Source organism: Rattus norvegicus, chromosome 9, assembly GCF_021556685.1.
Source record: "Rattus norvegicus strain SHRSP/BbbUtx chromosome 9, alternate assembly SHRSP_T2T, whole genome shotgun sequence".
NCBI lineage: Eukaryota > Metazoa > Chordata > Mammalia > Rodentia > Muridae > Rattus > Rattus norvegicus.
In genome coordinates, this window is record NC_141542.1 from 23,804,459 (window position 1) to 23,828,001 (window position 23,543).

At 41.7% G+C, this 23,543-nt stretch overlaps 2 protein-coding genes across 2 annotated transcripts in view; both read left to right on the plus strand.

Annotated features, from left to right (window-relative positions):
• The window catches only part of LOC148003534 (disks large homolog 5-like), a 446,357-nt gene that overhangs the window by 367,365 nt on the left and 55,449 nt on the right, over positions 1-23,543 (plus strand). The window lies entirely within an intron of this gene.
• LOC148003546 (disks large homolog 5-like) lies at positions 1,403-9,167 on the plus strand. The gene is made up of 5 exons (XM_087568790.1): positions 1,403-1,624; positions 2,343-2,502; positions 3,839-3,970; positions 4,640-4,823; positions 8,368-9,167. Exons 1-5 carry the CDS (start codon positions 1,495-1,497, stop codon positions 8,371-8,373), a joined length of 612 nt encoding a protein of 203 aa, XP_087424916.1. The 5' UTR covers positions 1,403-1,494; the 3' UTR covers positions 8,374-9,167.

Here is a 23,543-nt window from a genome sequence, read left to right on the forward strand (position 1 = left end):
ATCATACAACTGTGATCTTGATGAGCAGCTGGGCTCTTGTTTTCTTAATCAGTTCTTTGTTGTCACAAACGTTTTTAACTTACTCCAACCCATGAGACTTATTCACACCTTCTGTATGCAGTAGGACCCTTGGTGGGCCTGTCATCTCAAAAATAGAAGGTTCAGTAATCCAAAAGATTGGACTCCAATTTACCTCAGGCCAGGAAAGAAGTCAGCCACCATTAGTAAAAGAGCAAGGGAAAAATTACATAGGAAAAACAAGTGCCTTAATTAGAAGAAAAGATCCTCAACTTCTAAGGCCCGCACATCTGCACCCCTCTCTTCTGAGCTTTGTAAAGTGATGTTGTATAACTCTAGATGGTAGTAAAAGGCAGAGCTCTTCCCAGAAAGGTCAAACATGATTTTCACTCTTACATCTGTGAGGTGGGGTGGCATTATAGCACACATTCAGGTAGAATTATAACACCAAGGATAAGAAGACAGAATCCATATATCACAATGCCAAATGGACTCCCTCCTCAACTTATGGACCCATTAAAATTGAGGTTCAACCTGAACTCAGGCCATTCCTCTCCCTTCCCATCCTCCTGATTCTTATGTTTAGTAGGAGTAAAGGATCATGGTGCAGCCCCCAATATTCTCATGCCTAGAGTTGCCTATTCAGGACGAATGATATTGGAGAAGTGATGGCTATATAGTTACAATGTAGTAACACAAGCTCCAAGTTGACATTTGCTCACTGACGGTCAATTTAATTGTCTTGTTATATTTGAGAAAGGGAGGATGCCCTACTTAATATATAAAAGGGAAAGAAATTTATTATTTTATATATGCCCTGTAGTTGGTCTCTATGTTCCCAAGAAAAAGGAGTTTTTATTGCAAAAAAATAGGATTATAGACCATTGATTTTGTGAAATACATGGATATGTAATTGGAAACAATGTCAGCTGTCAAGCACTGCACACTAATCAGCTATTTCTCGGTTTTATACACTCAGAGGTATAGAAGAAACATATTGGCCTCCACAAAAAGGGAAAAGCTTAAGAATCGAAATGTATGTCACATGCATTGTCTCGGGTAGTAGATTTACTTTTAAGAAAAAACTGCCCCCTCCTTGGCCCCTAGAGATTTGGGTGCTAAGAAAAATCTGTTCTCCAATTCAGGGTTGTAAGCAACTCTCCCCAGCAAAAGCATTGTTGACTTCTAATGAAGCAGAGAGACATATCTAGCTTTGAAATAGAGGTTGCCAAATGGTATTCCCAGTGACACATGGGAGACTGGAGGAAAGGGTCCCCACAGAAATTCATCACTTTGTGGAGAGCTGGTTAGTAGGTAGGCCATAGAACTTTCCAGTGACATCATCAGTAAGCCCTTCACTGGACACTCCATTGTATCTAAGAGATCCCTAGAATCTTCAGTGATGTCACCAGTGTTGTGGTGACACCAACTGCCTTTGGGATCTTTCTTCAGTTCCCTTTGGGTTCACAAGCAGGCATGTTTCGCCAGCTGCTCAGGCTATTTCGGAAGGAAAGGGGAGATCAAGGAGAGACCACACCAGGTCAGAGGGAAGCTGACCCCCTCTCTACTGAAACAGGAAGGAGGAAATCATTCTGGGGAAGGCTTGGTGAGTCCTGGGCAGAGTAGGGGAACATCCTCAAGGAGGTAGGTTTGAGATGTGCCTTCTAAGACTAGGCCTTACAAGCAGGAGCCTTGGGATTTCTCAAAGGCAAACCAAGAGTCAGGAGTTCCTGATCTTTAATTTTAGAGAAAGCCATAAAGTTGTAAGACTTCAGTGTCTTTTCTTGAAGCTTTTTAACTGTGAGTGTCAATGAATGGCAGGAGGAGTCACTGTGAGATTAACAATGTGACCATCCATGTTTGGGAGTTGAAGCACTTCATCCTCTAGATTACTGTAGGTTACATAAGTCTCTGATGGCGAGAAGAAGGAAGGATGCACCCCTAGTCATGAATTGAGTTCTCAGACACTTTGGGCTGGACCACATTGATTAGAGCTTGATGGTGCTAAGCATTATGAACTCCAGGATTAACTGCACCACATCTGATATGAGATAACATTGTCCCAGATGTTTATGTATCAGTCAGGTTATACTGTTCAGGGTGAGGGGTCCTGTAATAGTGAGTGTGGCACGTGTATGGCATTAGAGGTTGGGAAGAGGGACATAGCTTAAGAATCCACCTTTAAGAAAGCTTTTCTGCTCTTCCAGGGATTCACCCAGTCTCTACTATTTCCCCTTCCTGAACCTCCTTTTGGGATTCAGAATGATCTTTTCTGCCTGTGGGCCATCAAATATGCAAATTCACTTGGGTTTATCTATCTACAGGTTTTGGTAGGAAGGCATCATCCCAAAGTGTCATCAGCAAGCAAGAGGAGCTTCTAAAGGAACTGGAAGAACTCAAATTTGAAATCCAGAAGTGTCAATTCGAGAGGGATGAACTTTACCAAATCCTGGACCTTTATATCTATGATGAGTGGGACCACAGGTAGTCATTATGCCCAGTAACGTGTTCACATTCTTGTGCTCTCTTTCTGCTAACCCGATATTTCCTCATAGCACGAGAGAGTTTCACCTCTCATCCTCGATTTTAAGGAGCCTTGGCAGGCAATACCTTTGAGATAAGCTAGGTGCTGCGTGTTTAGGGCCAGCCTTTTTGTACTTGACCCTGAGCTCCTTGGATTAGCATTGGTTCTGTCAGCAGCTAGAAGGACCTGGTCACACTTGCTGCAACTGTGTGTGTGAATGAAATGCCTGCACGTCATCACTCTTTCCTCTGAATTTGTTCATTATACACTGATTCTATGGCACCTCCATGCATGTAGTTGGCATTCTAAGTGTGTTTGGATATGGGTTGCTATGTGTGTATGTGGAAGTATATGTGGTGTTTTACTCAGGATCAGGACGTCTGGGACCTTTGATGGGGTCTGAGGATTTGGTTGATCAACACTTTGCAGGTCATGATAGTGATGCGTACGTGGAGGCCCACACTGATCAACAGAGCACTTTGCTCCTTCTGTATACCTTGGTGGCACACAGGACTCTCCCGAGGGGAGGAGGTGCTATAAATCCTCTTCCCTGTCAAACATAGTTATGCCCTCTGGGAATTCATGTAACTATAGAAACCAAGGATTGAGTATACCTGCTTTCAAAACAAGAGAAATGTCATCACAGCTTTCTCTTGGGCCCAAAGCTGTGGCACAGACTGGAGGAATCTTCTTCCTGAACTAGTCAATTCCATCATGCTCACCTGGCCAGCTCTTGAAGGTCAGGTCCCTCCAATTGGTACCGTGACTCTGTTGTCCTGTGCCCAGGATAATAAACTTAACCAGTACAACTACTTCAAAGGAGCAAGTATGTGCTATATACTGGGTTTAAGTAATTGAGAGAACAGTCTGATTTCACCTAATTTTTTTTACCTGCTTTGATCGTTAGTTTTTTATTTTTTTAACTATCCAGTGATGGTTTATTGTGACCTAGAAAGGGTCACTGTGGGAATAAATTCTTGACAGTTGTTATTCCAAACAGGCAGGTCTCAGGCTCTGCCCACTCCTATATAGTAAGTCTTTGCAGAACCATATCTCCCCAGGCTTTTAAGGAGTCCTTATTTCAAAACAAATGTTTGCTTATTTGCCTGGAAATATTTTCTGTGGATTGAGTCTCACTATTGGGTTTTGGTCTGGTTTTTGACTTTGCCCTTTTCTTCCCTTCCACCATTCCTTGAATTTGAAATTTTTTATTATGTATTTTTATTTACGTTTCACCTAATTCTGAAATCGTGAGTTCAAAACATTATTTGTTCCTTTGGCCATGACCTAACCCAGGCTGGATGTCGAATTGCCAGTCCTTCAATCCGAACATGAGATGAGAATGATGGCTATGCAAATGATGACCAACTCAATAAGTGATGCCACGGAGAGGTACAAGGAGCTCATACAAGTGAACAGTTCTTACCGGTGAGTCGCTGACAGAGATGAGAACCCAGCACTAGGCAGGGAATGCTTCTGTCCTATATGACTTTGAACAAAAGTCAGGGCTCTGGTTCCATGGTGTCTGACTCTTAACAAGAAGCCTGCCTCCTGGCAAGGGTCTTAGATTTGTAGCTCTTGGACTCAGTTGTCCTACATGTGAAGGGTGTAGAAGACCCTCCAATTGTTATTTTCCCCATTAAGGATCCTCTAGATAGAAAAGTTTTGCACCATGATGGGAATATCAATCAACTCTGAATCTCTAGGACTCTGACAGGAGATTTAAAGATCTGTGATCCATGAGAAACACATGGAAAGACTATATAGCTATTGGGTCTTCTATCCTCCCTCAGAGGGGATTTGACCTCTACTTGCAGATGGTTTCAGCATACTATGGACATATGAGCTCCCTTATGGACCGTTTCTTCTACCTTGATTTATATAAACCGTCTTAGTGTCAGGATTTTCAGAAGTACTTTCATTCACAGGGAATGTGTCCTCTGGATTTGACCTCCTCTAATTGGTGCTAACTTGTATACTGTGGCTCTAGTCTAGGGACTTCTGGGGATGAGGACCCTTAAAGGGATGATTGTACTTGCAAGAGTGTCAGGCAAATAGAAGCTGGCAGGCATTTACCATTTTTTGTTTGTGGTTCAGCATCAGGCACTCCCAGCTCCTGCGTGAACAAGCTCAATTGAGGAACAATATACAGATTTTGCTGAATGAGAAGAGAAAACTGCTGGTGGAGCAGACTGAACTGCCAGCATCCTCTGTGGAGGCAAAGAGGCTCTGTGAAGAGGCCGGAATGAACATCTGTGACCCCAGTGCCAAGCAACAGCAGGTAGGGTTAGGCCTCAGGGTCAGGCTGTCCTCATGTCTTACCATAAACATAGACAACCAATGTAGCTGTCTATTGAGGGATCTATGTCCTGACCTAGGTCTCATCCAAGTGTTCATTTATGTGATGGTTTACAAGGCTTTCTGTGGAGAATGCCCCTCTTCAAGAAACTGCCTGTTTGGAAAGCAAATGCTCCTGCTCTTCGAGAATCTGCAGTTTATTAAGGGAGATGGGTTGATCACACATCACAGCACTACATGCCATATGTGTGGAGGGTGCTATGTGGGAGCCCCTCTTTAGACTAGAGCAGGGCTTTGAGGGATGAAGCAAAAGCCCAGAGCCCATTTTCTTTGCAGGGGTCCTGTGAGATTCCAGGAACTAAATAGTTTAGAAGGAGGAGAGCCTGGTGGAAATGCCAAAGAAATGGTTGTCATTGTCATCTTTTGGTGGATTCGTTCTTTCTCCACAATTGGCATGAGAGATTTGAGACTTCAAGAACAGAGTTATCTACCCCCATTCTCATCAAGAAGAGTGCTATCTAGGCCTTTTTGTTCCTCTCGGGAAAAATGGCTGAGTAGTGATTCTCTCTTAAAATACCTGCTTTGAATAGTCTATATTATGTTGTTCCTCCAGTATGATGGGATCTTCATTGTTTTCTGCCGACTTGCGATTTTTGGTGTGTGTGTGTGTGTGTGTGTGTGTGTGTGTGTGTGTCTGTTTGTGCTTGTTTGTGTGTGTGTCTGTATGGGTGTGTGATAGAGTATGTGTGTGTGAGTGTGTGTATGTGTGTGAGTGTGTGTATGTGTGTATGTGTTTGTGAGTGTGTGTGAGTGTGTCTGTGAGTGTGTGTTAGGGTGTGCATATGTGACTCTGTGTGTGTGTGAGTGTGTGTATGTGTGTGTGTGTGTGTGTGTGTGTGTCTGTTTGTGTGTACCAGCTGTGGCTCAGCATGTTTATGCTCATGTTGTGGGTTTAATTCTGGATGATTTTCCAAGTGTTTCTAGTATGGGTTCTTTTGTGTGTGTGTGTGTGTGTGTGTGTGTGTGTGTATGTGTGTGTGTATGTATGTGTGTGTGTGTGTGTTTCCCTGTGCATAATTGCACAGGTGAGTCTCTATTGCCCTGTTTCATGAGAAAGAGAATCTAAGAGTTCACTTTGCCTTCATGAATATCATATATAGCACCCCAATCACTTGGAATCTCCACCTAGCTCTGTACAGCAAAAGAACACAAAACACGTGTAAAGTTAGATTTTCAAGTGATTAGGGAAAAATGACTGGTCTGCATCAAAATCCTTTGGAGCACATCAAAGGAATGGAGTACATGGATGTAAGGGGGGCTGCTTTATAAAATCCATTGATTTATGGTCCTTCTCTGTCCTTTGTGAATGGTGAAAGCCCACTGGAAGGTTGTGTCACTCACTGTGTCTTCTCCAAGGTTGCTTTTTACATTGCCTGCTACCATTTCTTTCCAGCTACCTTGGCACACTACAGTTTCCGCTGGGAGTTTGGCTTGGATTTTATTCATTGAGAATTTGAGTTGCTTGGAGTTGTATCATCATCCAGCAAGAGCCCCATAGCTATGCTGTGGTGCAAGAACAGGGCAGTTTCAGGAGCCCCTTTAGGTGCACAGATAATCTAAAGCGCTCCCCCATGTTATCTGTGTAGCATTCTGCAAGTGCTGTCAATCAACATCATTTTCTCTCAGTTAATTTCAGCCTTAATGGAGTTAGGAGAAATGATGAAATTCAGACGGGTCTGTTAGTGGACGATCAGAAAGGCCTGTGAGAAGCCATGTTCTTTAAGTGGAACAGAAGACTTAGTTGACACAGAGATCCCAGAGAAAAGAATAGGTGTGCAACTAGAGCACATCTGGGTTGTAGTGGTCCAAGGAGGGAAACTGTATGAGAGGTTGGAGCCTTTCAATGGATTATGACTCAGTGTGAGATAATCCATGTAAGCATTTATTTATTTACTCCAAATATCTGTGACAGAATCACATAATAAGTAGAAACATTGTTCATTTGGATCCTGGTTATGGAGATTTCCTATGATTCTGGGGGCATAGCTTTGGGCATGAAGTCACTCAGGCTATGGTAAAGAGAGCTCCTATTAGAAGAAGCTGCACTCTATGGGGAAAGTCTGAAACAGTGAACAAGAACAGGAGTCTAGTCCACCACCAACATATGATCATGTGCTGGGAAACAAGACTGCTCTACACAGCCTTGGAAACTTGCTAAGCCAGATTGGTAATAGGGAAAGAACCCTGATTCTATGTCGGTTTATGGGAGGACAGCACATCACTGACTGAGCTGTCTATAGGCTATGACCACTATGTTCATAACCCACTCAACATTTGTTTTTAGGCCTGCAGAGTATCCTGGGGAATCATTATATTAAGCATTAAAAGGGAAAGTAAACACTGCAATGTACTATGTTTATATTGTGTAAACACAAATGGCTTGTGTGTTTGCGAGTTAGTATTAGTGTGTCTGTGTGTCTGTGTGTGTGTTTGTGTGTGCACACATGCATGCATGCTTCCATTGACAGTACACTCATCTGATGACCAGAATAAGGAAGGATTAGAGGAAAGAATGCAGGGCATTCTGAAGCAGAAAGAACCGATCAACCAGGAAAGTGGCTTGGGAGGAACATTGTAGAAGCATTCTGATATTTTTGAGATCAGGCAGGAACACAGACTGGCAGAAGCCAATTGGATTTCCTGTCCCTATATAACTATCCTTTTTGGATGGCTGATCACTGACAAGGTTTTCACCTTCAGTCACCTAAAGAACTACCCAGAGTATTGTTCTGGTACAGTTTATGTCAATTTTGTCCATGACAGGATATGTATAATCCTCAGGATTTCTTTGTATTTTGTACTTCTTTCTTCCTGTTAACTCTCTGATAAGATCTGAGAACATTTTCTCTTCTGTCGTCTCACAAATTGCATTACAATAAGCATAGTCTTACAGGGGTGCTGTTATGTATCTCCATCACAATAAACTTTACTGTTCCTTGTGTATGCTGTGAGGATTTGCTGTGAGCACATTCTCAGTGATTACAGGATCTGTTCAGTGAGAATGGATTTGAAGTGAGATGGCTTCTCGGTGTATTTGCAGATTCAGTGGTTACAAATTGAACCTATGCAGGTTCCTTCAGTGCTAACATAATCAGAACTTTCACCACATTTCTGGACATGTTCTCCAGAAGGAATCCACATGGTATTCTAGGTTGCTCATACCATTCTTGAACTCAGATTCAGACCCAGCTACAATGTTATTATTCAATATGATAAACCTGGACCAGTGACAAAATATGCTCATTTTTCTCTTAACCCCAGTACAGTGCATATTCCACAGTTCAAATTCTAGCAGTTTGGAAAGCTAAGATATAAATCCAAGCCCAGGTACTCTATGACACTTGGGGATGCAGGGACTGACCTCAGCTGACAGGTCATGCTGGATTGTCCAACTGAACAGAGCTGATGTAAGAGGGAGAGCTGAATTGACAACCACTCACTAAACCTTTATTCCCTTGCTCTGCTAGGTCTGAAGTTCTCCAGCAGAAAGTCGAACATGACACAGACCAGGACAAGATCTCTCTTGGAGAGAAGAGCTACAGGAGGAGATCTAAGTGTGCACAGCAAATACACCACTATTGTATCTCATCTGTAATGTCCATCACAATTGTGGACTGCATTTTCCTCCTTTAGTTTAACTTCTTTGGATTGAATAGGCCTTACTTTCACCTCAGCTCTTTCCAGCAAGTGTATACTTTTGGAGGAAGTCAGAGAAGTGTTGATGCACATCAATCAAGAGCTGCTGGTCATCCAGAAAGACTGTGCACGTGAAAATTTGTACTTGTCCTGATGGGTCATCCAGAAGAGTTTCATGGAGATCAGTTCACAACATTGGACAGACTATGAAACAAAGTCTGTAATATCATTTATACTCAGTATTGGTAGGCTTTTTCCTTAATACCCCCACTCCAACAAAACAGACCTACTTCCACTTCTCTTGAAAATATTATTACCATCAGTAACTGCTTGTCTACTATGTCTCCAAGGCAAGCCACAGGCTATAAGCCAATTCTGCAAAAGGAGCAGCAAAAGAATGCTTAGCGAAATTCCTCTATTTAACGTTTGCTTGAGTTTTGATTATTTTGGTTATTTGGTTTTCCTTCTATTCATTTGAAGATTTGTTATTTATGTGTTGTTGTTGTTGTTTTGTTCATTTGCTTTTCTATTTTGATAAGGATATAGACTGTATATATTGACTACCTGCATCTGGTTACTATCAAGTAAATTGGATGTATTCTGGTCAATAAAGGAGTAATCTCAAACTCTTCACTCTTAAGAACCTTCTTTATTGATCACTAGTGTCAACATCTGAAGTCCCACAGCTATCAGGGAGGGATCGATCTCTGCATTCTCATGGGCACTGTGCATCAATCTTACTGAGATTCAAAGGCAATTATACAGTCACTCATCACTGTGTTTCCAACTCTGTGAATTTCAAGTTCATCATGCATATCTTACCCACTGTGTATGCTTGCTGTCAAATATATAGTTACCTCTAAATTATACTCTGTGGATGAGCATGTTGAACAAATTAATGGGATAAATTAATTTTTCTGTAATATCTCCTAGGACATATAAACATGGTATAAGGGATTTTAAAGCAATCGGAAACCCTGCACCCAAATCCCGGGGCAGAGGGTGTTGAACACCCAGGAATGCAGATAATCCTGAGACCACAGGAAAGAAAGCCACTTCTGACCAGCTCTTCCCATATCTCTGGCCCCATATTAATCTGCATGATGCCTCTGGAAACAGGAATAGAGGAGCAGTCAGCGGCAGGAACCTGCTTGGTTCAGCCTGGGCCCAGAACCTACCTGGGCCCTGAGCATATTTGACGAAAACTAGAGGCATACAATTCTCTGTTTCCTGATTGTGGTTTTTTTTTTTATTTGAAGCTCTAAACACCATTTTGTTGTTGAATTTTAATTGGATATCTTTCTTTTTGAATTCAAATGTTATTCTTTCCTTTTTCCCAGAAATAAGTCCTAATACCATCGCCCTCCCCCTCTGCTATAAAAGTATTCCCTTCACCAGCCATCCACTTTCCCAGCCTAGGCAGGACCAAGGGCTGCTCATTCCATTTGTGCCCAAGAAGACCATCCTCTGATACACATGCAGATGGAGCCATGGCACAGACCCTGTATAGTGATTGGGTAGTGGTTTAGTCTCTGGGAACTCTGCTTGGCAGGCATGGTTGTCCTTATGGGGTTGCAAGTCCCTTCAGCTCTTTCAATCTTTCTGTAATTCCTCCAACTGAGGTCCAGTTCTCAGTTCAATGGTTTGCTGCTAGCATTCGCCACTGTATTTGACATGATCTGGCTGTGCCTCTCAGGAGACATCTATATCCAGTTCCTGTCAACCTGCACCTCTTAGCTTCATCCACCTTATCTAGTTTGAAGGCTGTATGTGTATAGGCCACTCGTGGGGTAGACTCTGAATGGCCATTCCTCCAGGCTCTGTTCTAAACTTTGCCTCCCTACCCCATCAATAGCGATTCTTCTTCTCCTTTAAAGGAAGGAGTGAAGCATCAGCATTTTGGTCATCCTTCCTGAATTTCATTTGGTCTGTGAATCTTGGGGAATTCGAGCATTTGGGTTAATATCCACTTATCAATGAGTGCATACCATGTGTGTGTTTCTGTGATTGGGTTAACTCACTCAGGATGATATGTTTTAGTTCATTCTATTTGCCTATGAAATTCATGAAGTCATTGTTTTTGATACCTCTGTAGTACTCCATTGTGTAGATGTACCACACTTTCTGTTTCCATTCCTCTGTTGAAGGGCATCTGGGATCTTTTCATTTTATGACTATTATTAATAAGGCTGCTATGAACATAGTGGAGGGTGTGCGTTGTTGTATGTTGGAGCATCTTTTGGGTATATGTGCAAGAGAGGTATAGCTGGGCCTCAGCTAGTGCAATGTCTAATTTTCTGAAGAACCTCCAGACTGATATCCAGAATGGTTGTACCAGTCTGCAATCTCACCGACAATGTAGGAGTGTTCCTCCTTCTCAAATCCCTGCAAGTATCTTCTGTCACCTGAGTGTTTTATCTTAGCCATTCAGACTGGTGTGAGGAGGAATTTCGGGGTTTTTTAGATTTCCATTTCCCTTATAACTAAAGATGTTAAACATTTCTTTTGGTGCTTCTCAGCGACTCCATATTCCTCAGCTGTGAATTCTTTGTTCCGCTCTGAACCACAATTTTTAATAGGGTTATTAGTCTCCCTACAGTCCAACTGTCCAACTTCATGAGTTCTTTGTATATTTTGGATATAAGCCCGCTATCAGTTGTAGGATTGGTAAAGGTCTTTTCTCAATCTGTTGGTTTGTGTTTTGTCCTAACCACAGTGTCCTTGGCCTTACAGAAGCTTTGTACCTTTATGAGGTCCCATTTGACTACTCTTGATCGTAGAGCATAAGCCATTCATGTTTTGCTCAGGAAATTTTTTCCAGTGTCCTTTTGTTCAAGATGCTTCCCCACTTTTGCTTCTATAGATTGAGTGTATCTGGTTTGATGTAGAGGTCCTTGATCCACCTGGACTTAAGCTTTGTCCAGGGCAATAAGAAGGGGATGATTTGGACTCTTCCATATGCTGACCTCCAGTGGAACCAGCACCATTTGCTGAAAATGCTATCTTTTTTCTACTGGATGCTTTTGTCTCCTTTGTCAAAAACCAAGTGACCATAGGTGTGCTGGTTCATTTCTGTGTCTGCAGTTCTATTCCACTGGTCTATCTTCCTGTCTCTGTACCAATACCATACAGTTTTTATCACTAATGCTCTGTAAACTGCTTGAGTTCATGGATGGTGATTCCCAGGGAAGTCCTTTTATTGTTGAGGATAGTTTTAGCTATCCTGCCTTACTTGTTATTCCAAATGAATTTGCAAATTATTTCTTCTAACCCTATGAACAATTGATTTGGCATTTTGATGGGGGTTGCTTTCAATCTGTAGGTCACTTTTGGACAAATGGCCATTTTTACTATCTTCATCCTGTCAAGCCATGGGCATGGGAGATCTTTCCATCTTCTGAGACCTTCAATTTCTTTCTTCAGATACTGGAAGTTCTTGTCACACAAATCTTTCACTTGCTTCATAAAAGTCACACGGAGGTATTTTTATATAACTTGAGACTATTATGAAAGGTGTCATTTCCCTAATTTCTTTCTCAGCTTGTTTATCTTTTGTGTAGAGGAAGTCTATTGATTTGTTTGAGTTAATTTTATACCCAGCCACTTTGCTGAAGTTGTTTATCAGACTTAGGAGTTCTCTGGTGTAACTTTTGGGGTGTCTCATGTATACTATCCTATCCTCTGCAATAGTTATATTTTGACTTCTTCCTTTCCAATCTGTATCCCTTTGACCTCCTCCTGTTGTCTGATTGCTCTGGCTAATGCTGGGGACAACAAACAATGACAGGGACTGCCAGCAGAGGGCCGAGATGGAGACATCTCAAAAGCCTGCAGCAGGTTCAGAGCTAAACAAAGACTTCACAGCTGAGGAATGCCAAATGGCTGAGAAACACCTAAAGAAATGTTCAACATCTTTAGTCATAAGGGAAATGCAAATCAAAACAACCCTGAGATTTCACCTCACACCAGTGAGAATAGCTAAGATCAAAAACTCAGGTGACAGCAGATGCTGGCGAGGATGCAGAGAAAGAGGAACACTCCTCCATTGTTGGTGGGATTGCAGACTGGTACAACCATTCTGGAAATCAGTCTGGAGGTTCCTCAGAAAATTGGACATTGAACTGCCTGAGGATCCAGCTATACCTCTCTTGGGCATATACCCACAAGATGCCCCAACATATAAAAAAGTCACATGCTCCACTATGTTCATAGCAGCCTTATTTATAATAGCCAGAAGCTGGAAAGAACCCAGATGCCCTTCAACAGAGGAATGGATACAGAAAATGTGGTACATCTACACAATGGAATATTACTCAGCTATCAAAAACAATGACTTTATGAAATTCGTAGGCAAATGTTCGGAACTGGAAAATATCATCCTGAGTGAGGTAACCCAATCACAGAAAAACACACATGGTATGCACTCATTGATAAGTGGCTATTAGCCCAAATGCTCGAATTACCCTAGATGCCTACCTAGAACAAATGAAACTGAAGACGGATGATCAAAATGTGAATGCTTCACTCCTTCTTTAAAAGGGGAACAAGAATACCCTTGGCAGGGAATAGAGAGGCAAAGATTAAAACAGACACAGAAGGAACACCCATTCAGAGCCTGCCCCACATGTGGCCCATGCATATACAGCCATCCAATTAGACAAGATGGATGAAGCAAAGAAGTGCAGGCCGACAGGAGCAGGATGTAGATCTCTCCCGAGAGACACAGCCAGAATACAGCAAACACAGAGGCGTATGCCAGCAGCAAACCACTGAATTGAGAATAGTACGCCCGTTGAAGGAATCGGAGAAAGAAGTGGAAGAGCTTGAAGGGGCTCGAGACCCCATATGTACAACAATGCCAAGCAACCAGAGCTTCCAGGGACTAAGCCACTACCTAAAGACTATATACATGGACTGACCCTGGACCCTGACCTCATAGGTAGCAATGAATAATCTAGTAAGAGAACCAGTGGAAGGGGAAGCCCTGGGTCCTGCTAAGACTGAACCACCAGTGAACTAGATTGTTGGGGGGAGGGCAGCAAGGGGGGAGGATGGGGAGGGGAACACCCATTAAGAAGGGGACGGGGGAGGGGGAAGTTTGCCCGGAAACCGGGAAAGGGAATAACACTCGAAAAGTATATAAGAAATACTCAAGTTAATAAAAAAAAGAAAGAAATGGTGGTTTTGCCTATATTGAATTCTGAGTTTCAAAATTATGGTTCATTTTTCTTTATTCCTTAATTAAGCTTCTTATTAAGTTTTTGATTAACCATTACACCCTTAGATGCACAGTGCTAGGATCGTAGTAGGTGCTCAATAAATCTCTGACCATCGGGGCAGAGGAATGATAAGAAAGTATGTATTTTCTGTAAGTTCTGTCAGTTTCAGGAACAGGTGATTTTAGGCTTACCAGTCATAGCTTGGTATCTGGTCCCACACAAGACAACTTGACAGAATCCCCTTTCTGGCCATTAAGTTCAACTTATTTTCCTCTTAATCATTCTTGAAAATCATGGAAGTAATGTGGAAAATTGATTGTACCTGCAGTATAGCAAAAAAGGCCAGTCTAGATAGGTAAGCAGTTATGTTTGTCCATGAGCTGACGTCTTAAAACATCTAGATTTTAGGAATTTGGTGTTGTGTTTTCCAAAGATACATCTTACAACATACAGATAACATTGTAATAGAATAAAGGAATCCTTTGATTTAGCACCAAATTCCATAAAGCAATGACTACTGCACAGCTCTCTTGGACATATGAATTACAGAAATTATATTTCACTTTTTTAAAGAAAGAACAAAAGTACTTAAGGTTGAAAAAAGCCCATTGGAAAAGGTCCCTGTGGTTTTTCTCTTTGGTTTCTTGTGCTCTTTCTAGAGGACGACTTTAAGAAGTCAGGGTAGTCAGGTTGTCATTGTGGTCAGGCAGTCATGAGCAGATGGTTAAGCGATGTGCTAGGGCCCCATAGGCCAATGAGCCAAGCTGAAGAGGACAGGCTAGACAGTGAGCCTGACTGAAGAGCAGAGGCTAGCCAGTGAGCCTGACTGAAGAGCAGAGGCTAGCCAGTGAGCCAGTCTGAAGAGCAGAGGCTAGCCAGTGAGCCTGAATGAAGAGCAGAGGCTAGCCACTGAGCCAGGCTGAAGAGCAGAGGCTAGCCAGTGAACCTGACTGAAGAGCAGAGGCTAGCCAGTGAGCCCAGCTGAAGAGGAGAGGCTAGCCAGTGAGCCTGACTGAAGAGCAGAGGCTAGCCAGTGAGCCTGAATGACGAGCAGAGTCTAGCCAGTGAGCCTGACTGAAGAGCAGAGGCTAGCCAGTGAGCCAGGCTGAAGGCTGAAGAGCAGTGATTTTAACCTTTATTTCTAAGTTCTTCAGTTTTCCTAAAATTTCTACAAAAGTTTGCCTCCATAAAGTTTAGCTTTAAAGGTTCTCCTTGCTCTCTTCTTATCTCCTTTCCTCTTGCTCTTATCACACAATGATTTCCTTACTCTCAATGCCTTACTCTCAACGCTATGCCTTTACTTCTAAGTTCTTCTTCAGTTCTGTTCTGTTCTGTTCAGTTCTGTCTAAAAAGCTTTCTCTCTCTTTGTCCGCAGCATTTCTATATCTTTCTGAACACAGCATCACATGGTGAAAAGTTCACCACAAGTTTGCACAGGAATTCAAATCATAAGTTGGATAATCAGTTTACGACAGAGAATGTTTACATGCATATCTGTGAAGAGTAATCATCAGGATAAACTGTCACCATCTGTTACTGGCTCTGCACGTTCATGGAGAGTTAAAAGCTGTAATTTTTATGAGAAAAGAATAAGTGAAATTACTTATAGGCAAATCCAGTCAATTATTTATGTTCAGTCCTTTCACCTATAGTAAATCATTGGTTCTCTTTTTATGAACCTTGTTTAATTGGTTAATACCCTCTTAGAATGGGCTCTAATTTGTAGATGCCTGCTTGGTATTGCAGAAGCAATTCACTCATGACACTTTAAGAATGGCAGGGTTCTCAATGCAATTTTGATTACCAGAAAGAACACAATAGCAGTCCTAATATAAAAGCTTAAAATTACTAATCTAATTTTAAGAATTCTTATAGAACCATCATTAGGAATTAAGAAATCATCTATTTGTCTATACATCATCACTCCAAGACAATACATCTTCGTTGCTCTGTGGTGATCTGCTCAAAAGAGTGGGGTAAAGAGCATGGCAAATACAGAGGCAGATGCTTGAGGCCAACCATTCAGCTGAGAGCAGGGTCCCCAATGGAGGAGTAAGAGAAAGGATTGAGGGAGCTGAAGGGGTGTACAGCCCCATTAGAACAACACTAAGAAACACCCAGAGCTCCCAGGGCCAAAACCACCATCCAAAGAGTACACATGGACAGACCCATGGCTACAGCTGCATATGTAGAAGAGGATGGCCTTCTTGGGCACAAATGGGAGGAGAAGCCCTTGGTCTTGTCAAGGCTTGATGCCCCAGAGTAGGGGAAACAAGAACAGGGAGGCAGGTAGACCTGGACGTTTGGGTGGGTGTGGTAAGACCTTCATAGTAGAAGGGGGAGGCGTGTTATAAGGGGTTTTTTGGATGGGAAACCAGTAAAAGGGATAACATTGGAAATGTAACAAAAGCCCTCTCTGGATGGACAGAGGCTAAGGTGCTCTGAGTCCCTACTTCCCTGCTCCCTTTGATCGCAACTGTGGTGCATGGTGTCAGCCTGGGACACTCCATGGTCTGCTGCTGGCACTGGTCCTGGCGTTCAGGGCCAAGAGCATGATGAGCAAGGAGCACATGGTTTGTCCCGATTCAGAGCAGGGCCAGTGGCCACCAGATGACAAGCACAGCATCATGTACGATCATGAGGTCTTCCTGGGCAAGGAGGACTCCGAGACCTTTGATAGCTAAGCCTGGACGAGAGCAGGAGAGGCTGGGGAAAATTGTTGACCCAATTGACAGTGATGGACGTGGCCTTGTTACTACTGAAGACCTGAAAGTTTGGACCAAACAGGTACAGAAAAGATACATCTACCATAATGTGACTAAACTCTGGAAGGATTATGATAGCGACATAGAGGAAAAGATCTCCTTGGAAGAATAGAGGCAGGCCACCTATGGCTACTACCTGGGAAACCTTGCTGAATTCCAAGAGAGCTCTGATCATCACAACTTTAAAAAGATGCCTCCACGAGATGAGAGGAGGTTTAAGGCCTTGACAGTGACCTGACAGCTACTCAGGTCGGGTTCATTGCTTTTCTACACTAAGAGGATTTAGAACATATGAGGAGATTGTAGTTCTGGAAACCCTGGAGGATATCGACAAGAACGGGGATGGTTTTGTGGACCAGGATGAGTACATTGTGGACATCTTTTTCTCACGAGGACAATTGCCCTGAGACAGACTGGGTTTTGTCTGGGGAGCAGTTCAATGATTTGCCAGATCTGAAGAAGGATGGGAAGCTGGACTAGGATGAGATTCACCACTGGATCCTCCCTCAGGACTATGACCATTCACAGATTGAGGCCCACCATCTGGTGTATGAGTCAGACAAAAACAAGCATGAGATACTGTCCAAGGAGGAGATTCTGGACAACTGGAACATGTTTGTGGGAAGCCAAGCCACCAATTATGTGGAAGATCTTATCAAAAATCATGATGAATTTTGAAAGACAGTCATCCTCATGTGGCCAATGGTCACAGCTTCCTGCGGATGTTCTGGGTTATTGCTATATTTGTCAAGTATATAGCAGTTGTGTCCCTAAACAATGAGAAACCTTTCTAAAGCTCAAAAAAATCATACATTGCACCAAACAATAATAGTAGGAGATTTAAACACCCCACTTTCATCAGTGGACAGATCAGGGAAAGGGAAATTAAACAGAGACATAGAATGACTAAGAGAAGTTATGAAACAAATGGATTTAACATATATTTTTTTTTTACTAAAAGTTTTGGTATTTATTTTTAATATTGAATGGAAAGAGAATAAAATATCTTTTTTTTTTATTATCTTGAGTATTTCTTATATACATTTCAAGTGTTATTCTCTTTCCCGGTTTCCGGACAGACATCACCCTCCCCCCTCCCCTTCCTTGTGGGTGTTCCTCTCCCAAACCTCCCCCCATTGCCACCCTCCCCGCATAGTCTAGTTCACTGGGGGTTCAGTCTTAGCAGGACCCAGGGCTTCCCCTTCCACTGGTGCTCTTACTAGGATATTCATTGCTACCTATGGGGACAGAGTCCAGGGTGAGTCCATGTATAGTCTTTAGGTAGTGGCTTAGTCCCTGGAAGCTCTGGTTGCTTGACATTGTTGTACTTTTGGGGTCTCGAGCACCTTCAAGCTCTTCCAGTTCTTTCTCTGATTCCTTCAACAGGGGACCTATTCTCAGTTCAGTGGTTTGCTGCTGGCATTCGCCTCTGTATTTGCTGTATTCTGGCTGTGTCTCTCAGGAGCGATCTACATCCGGCTCCTGTCGGTCTGCACTTCTTTGCTTCATCCATCTTGTCTAATTGGGTGGCTGTATATGTATGGGCCACCTGTGGGGCAGGCTCTGAATGGGTGTTCCTTCAGTCTCTGTTTTAATCTTTGCCTCTCCCTTCCCTGCCAAGGGTATTCTTTTTCCTCATTTAAAGAAGGAGTGAAGCATTCACATTTTGATCATCCGTCTTGAGTTTCCTTTGTTCTAGGGATCTAGGGTAATTCAAGCATTTGGGCTAATAGCCACTTATCAATGAGTGCATACCATGTATGTCTTTCTGTAAGTGGGTTAGCTCACTCAGGATGATATTTTCCAGTTCCAACCATTTGCCTACGAATTTCATAAACTCGTTGTTTTTGATAGCTGAGTAATATTCCATTGTGTAGATGTACCACATTTTCTGTATCCATTCCTCTGTTGAAGGGCATCTGGGTTCTTTCCAGTTTCTGGCTATTATAAATAAGGCTGCGATGAACATAGTGGAGCACGTGTCTCTTTTATATGTTGAGGCATCTTTTGGGTATATGCCCAAGAGAGGTATGGCTGTATCCTCAGGCAGTTCAATGTCCAATTTTCTGAGGAACCTCCAGACTGATTTCCAGAATGGTTTTACCAGTCTGCAATCCCACCAACAATGGAGGAGTGTTCCTCTTTCTCCACATCCTCGCCAGCATCTGCTGTCACCTGAGTTAACATATATTTATAGAACATTCCACCCTAAAATCAAAGGATATACCTTCTTCTCAGCATCTCATGGTACCTTCTCCAAAATTGACCATATAATCGGTCACAAAACAGTCCTCTACAGGTACAGGAAGATAGAAATAATCCCATGCATCCTTTCAAAAAACCACGCACTAAGGCTGCTGATCAATAACAACAAAAAGTACAGAAAGCCCACATATACATGGAAGTTGAAGTCAATGACAACTTGGTCATTGGAGACATAAGAAAGAAATTAAAGATTTCTTAGAATTTAATGAAAATGAAGGTACAACATACCCAATCTTATAGGACACAATAAAAGCAACACTAAGAGGAAAACTCACAGCTCTGAGTGCCTGCAAAAAGAAACAGGAGAGAGCATATGTCAGCAGCTTGACAGCACACCTCAAAGCTCTAGAAAAAAAATTGAGTGGAAGGCAGGATATAATCAAACTCAGGGCTGAAATCAAACAAGAAGAAACAAAACCGAGAATCAAAAGAATCAGCAAACCCAGGAGCTGGTTCTTTGTGAAAATCAACAAGATAAATAAACACTTAGCCATACTAACCAGAGGTCACAGAGAGTGTATACAAATTAATAAAATCAGAAATAAAAGGGAGACATAACAACAAAATCTGAAGAAATTAAAAAGATCATCAGATCCTACTACAAAACATATATTCAACAAAACTGGAAAATGTGGAGGAAATGGACAATTTTCTATACAGATACCAGGTACCACAGTTAAATCAGGAACAAATGAACCATCTAAACAACCCCATAACTCATAAAGAAATAGAAACTGTTATTAAACATCTTCCATCCAAAAAGAGCCCAGGACCAGATGGATTTAGTGCAGAATTCTATCAGATATTCATAGAAGACTTCATACCAATACTGTCCAAACTATTCCGCAAAATAGAAACAGACAGAGCACTACCAAATGCCTTCTATGAATCCACAATTACTCTTATACCTAAACCCCACAAAGATACAACAAAGATAGAGAAATTCATACCTATTTGATTTATGAATATTAATGCAAAAATGCTCAATAAAATTCCTGCAAACTGAATCCAAGAACACATCCAAACAATCATCCATCATGGTCAAGTAGGCCTCATGGCAAGGATGCAGGGATGGTTTAATATACGGAAGTCCATCAACGAAATTCATCATATAAACAAAGTCAAAACTACATGATCATTTCATTAGATGCTGAGAAATCATTTGACAAAATTCAATACCCTTTCATTAATAAAGTCCTGGAAAGATCAGGAATTCAAGGCCCATATCTAAATATAGGAAAAGGCACAATACAACCAACCAGTAGGTAATATCAAACTAAACTGAGAAAATTGAAGGAATCCCACTAAAACCAGGGACTAGACAAGGCTGCCCACACTTTCCCTACTTTTTCAATATGGTACTTAACGTCCTAGCCATAGCAATCAAACAATGAAAGTAGGTCAAAGGGATAAAAATTAGAAGGGATGAAATCAAAACACTAATATTTGAAGATGATATGATAGTATATATAAGCAACACCAAAATCCTACCAGAAACTACTTAACCTGATCAAAAACTTCAGCAAACTGTCCGAGTATAAAATTAACCCAAACAATTCAGTAGTCTTCCTCTACTCAAAGGGTAAACAGGCTGAGAAAGAAATTAAGGAAATGACACCCTTCACAATAGTCCCAAATAATATAAAATAACTTGCTGTTACTTGAACCAAGCAAGTAAAAACTCTGTATGACAAGAACTTCAAATCTCTGAAGAAATTGAAGAAGGTCTCAGAAGATGGAAAGATCTCCCATGCTCATAGATTGGCAGGATGAATATGGTAAAAAATGGCCATTTTGCCAAAAGGAATCTACAGATTCAATGCCATCACCAACAATATTCCTACTCAATTCTTTATAAAGGTAGAAAGTGCAATTTGCCGTCATTTGGTATAACATAAAACCCAGGATAGCAAAACTATACTCAACAATAAAAGAACTTCTGGGGGAATCACCATCTCTGACCTCAAGCAGTATTACAGAGCAATAGTTTGTATGGTATTGGCATACAGACAGGCAGATCAGGGGAACATAATTGAAGACACAGAAATGAACCCACACACCTATGGTCATTTGATCTTTGACAAAGGAGTTAAAACATCTAATGGAAGAAAGATAGCATTTTCAACAAATGGTGCTGGTTCAACTGGAGGTCAGCATGTAGAAGAATGCAAGTTGACCCATTCTTATTACCCTGTACAAAGCTTAAATCCAATTGGATCAAGGGCCTCCACATCAAACCAGATACACTAAAATTAATAGAAAAAAAGTAGGGAAGAGTCTCGAAAACATGAGCCCTAAGGAAAATTTCCTGAACAAATACCAATGGCTTATGCTTTAAGATCAAGAATCGACAAATGGGACCTCATAAAACTGAAAAGCTTCTGTAAGGCAAAGGACAGTGTCATTAGGACAAAAAGGCAACCAACAGATTGGGAAAAAATCTTTACCAATCCTGCTTCTGATGGAGGGTAATATCCAAAGTATACAGAAAACACAAGAAGTTAGAGTACAGAGAGCCAAACACCCCTGTTAATAAATGGGGTTCAGAGCTAAAGAAAACATTCTCAGCTGAGGAATATCGAATACCTAAAAAGCACCTAAAGAAATGCTCAACATCCTTAGTCATCAGGGAAATGCAAATCAAAACAACCCTAAGAATCCACCTCACACCAGTCAGGATGGCTAAGATCAAAAACTCAGGTGACAACAGAGGCTGGGGAGGACGTGGAGAAAGAGAAACACTCGTCCATTGTTGCTGGGACTGCAAACTGGTACAAGCACTCTGGAAATCAGTCTGAAGGTTCCTCAGAAAATTGGACATTGCACTACCTGAGCACACAGCTATACCTGTCCTGGGCATATACCCAAAAGATTCTCCAACATACAACAACACACATGCTGCACTAAGTTCATCGCAGCCTTATTCATAATAGCCAGAAGCTGGAATGAACCCAGATGCCCTTCAACAGAGGAATGGATTCGAAAAATGTGGTACATCTACACAATGGAGTACCACTCAGCTATCAAAAACAATGCTATGTTCAATTCATAGGCAAATGGAAAGAATTAGAAAATATCATCCACAGTGAGGTAATCCAATCACAGAAAAACACACTTGGTATGCTGTTGGGAGCGATGGCCTTGAATCCCTCCATTATTGATGTTATTATTATGGTGAGCATTAAGTATGACTGGGTTCATGGAAAATCCCCAGCCAGCTGCAGAAGACTAATACAAATGTGGTGGGCAAGATGAATAATCATATGATAACGTGTGACGTTAAGATACCCAAAGTCATGACCTGTAACCTTTCTGAAAAACCAACATCCTGCTGACTAATAGATATGACAAACCTGTGACCTTTCTGACATCCTGTCAACATCAGCCGATTCCCTGACCACACGAATATTGTGTCCTTGGCGTGGGTAAATGTTTCTTACTTCTCTCTTCTCTCTGTTACCCATTTTATGGTACAAATTCAGCCTTGGGGAAAAATAAAATTGTCATCTTGATCAGACTCTTCTCTTGGAGTCCTTCTTCACGTCTCTTGTCCCTCATTCTCTTCCAGATTCTCAGCACCCCTCATTGACAGTATGCACTCATTGATAAGTGGATATTGACCAAAACCTCAAATTACCCAAGATGCAATCTACAGATCTCAGGAAACTCCAGAAGAAGGATGACCAAAGTGCAGATGCTCCCACTCCTTCTTAAAATGGGGAACAAAAATATCCATAGGAGGGGATATGGAGGACAAATCTAAAGCAGAGACCGAAGGAACAGCCATTCAGAGCCTGCCCCACATGTGGTCCATATATATACAGCCACCAAAACTAGGTAAGATTGATGAAGCTAAAAAGTGCTTACTGTAAGGGACCGGATATACATCTCCCCTGAGAGACACATCCAGAGCATGTCAAATAAAGAGGTCAGTGCTGGCAGTAAACTGCTGAACTGAGAACAGAACGCCCTTTATGGGAATTAGAGGAAGGATTCAAAGAGCTGAAGGGCTTGCAACCCCATAAGAACAGTCATGCCAACCAAATAAACCACTAGCAAAAGACTATATATGGACTGACCCAGGGGTCCAACTGCATATGTAGGAGAGAATAGCCTTGTTGGGGCACCTGTGGAAGGGGAAGCCCTTGTTCTTAACAAGGTTGGACACTCAGTGCAGGGGAATGTCCGGGAAGGGGTTTCTAAGTGGCGTGGATTGGGGGACCATACATATGGGAGAGGGCACGTGAGGGGGGCTTATGGACCAAAAGCTGGGAAAGGGAATAAGGTTTGAAATGTAAATAAAAAGTATATATCTATTAAAAAAATAAAATTTAAAAATATGATAATACTACTAAGAAATAATCAAAAAAAGAAAATGTGAATAAGAAAGAAATTTTAGGATTTGGAAAAAGATGAATGCCAGGTATTTGAAAACTGTATGACCATGGTAAACACTTTAATATACTTGAGTAATTTTTTTACATGTTAATGAACTGCATCTTTTTTTTTAAATAGTGAATGGAAATCCAGTCCCTTCCTGGCTGTGAGTCTAGGTATCCAGATGTAGTGGAATTCATTATTTGTTGAGTCCTGAACCTTTGAGTCTGCTTCTAACACAGCTTATGCCAAGGAAACTAGGCCAAGGTGATATCTAAGCCATTGACCACACTATCTGGACTAACAATCACAGGTGAAATTCCACCTTGTAAATTGGAGGAGAGGAATAAAAGATATCTTTAAGGATTTAAAAAAAAATGA

Coding starts and splice junctions, on each gene's coding strand:
- LOC148003546 (XM_087568790.1), top strand. CDS start 1,495: ATGTTTCGCCAGCTGCTCAGGCTATTTCGGAAGGAAAGGGGAGATCAA. Junction 1,625..2,342: donor ATCATTCTGGGGAAGGCTTG/GTGAGTCCTGGG, acceptor ATCTATCTACAG/GTTTTGGTAGGAAGGCATCA. Junction 2,503..3,838: donor TATGATGAGTGGGACCACAG/GTAGTCATTATG, acceptor GACCTAACCCAG/GCTGGATGTCGAATTGCCAG.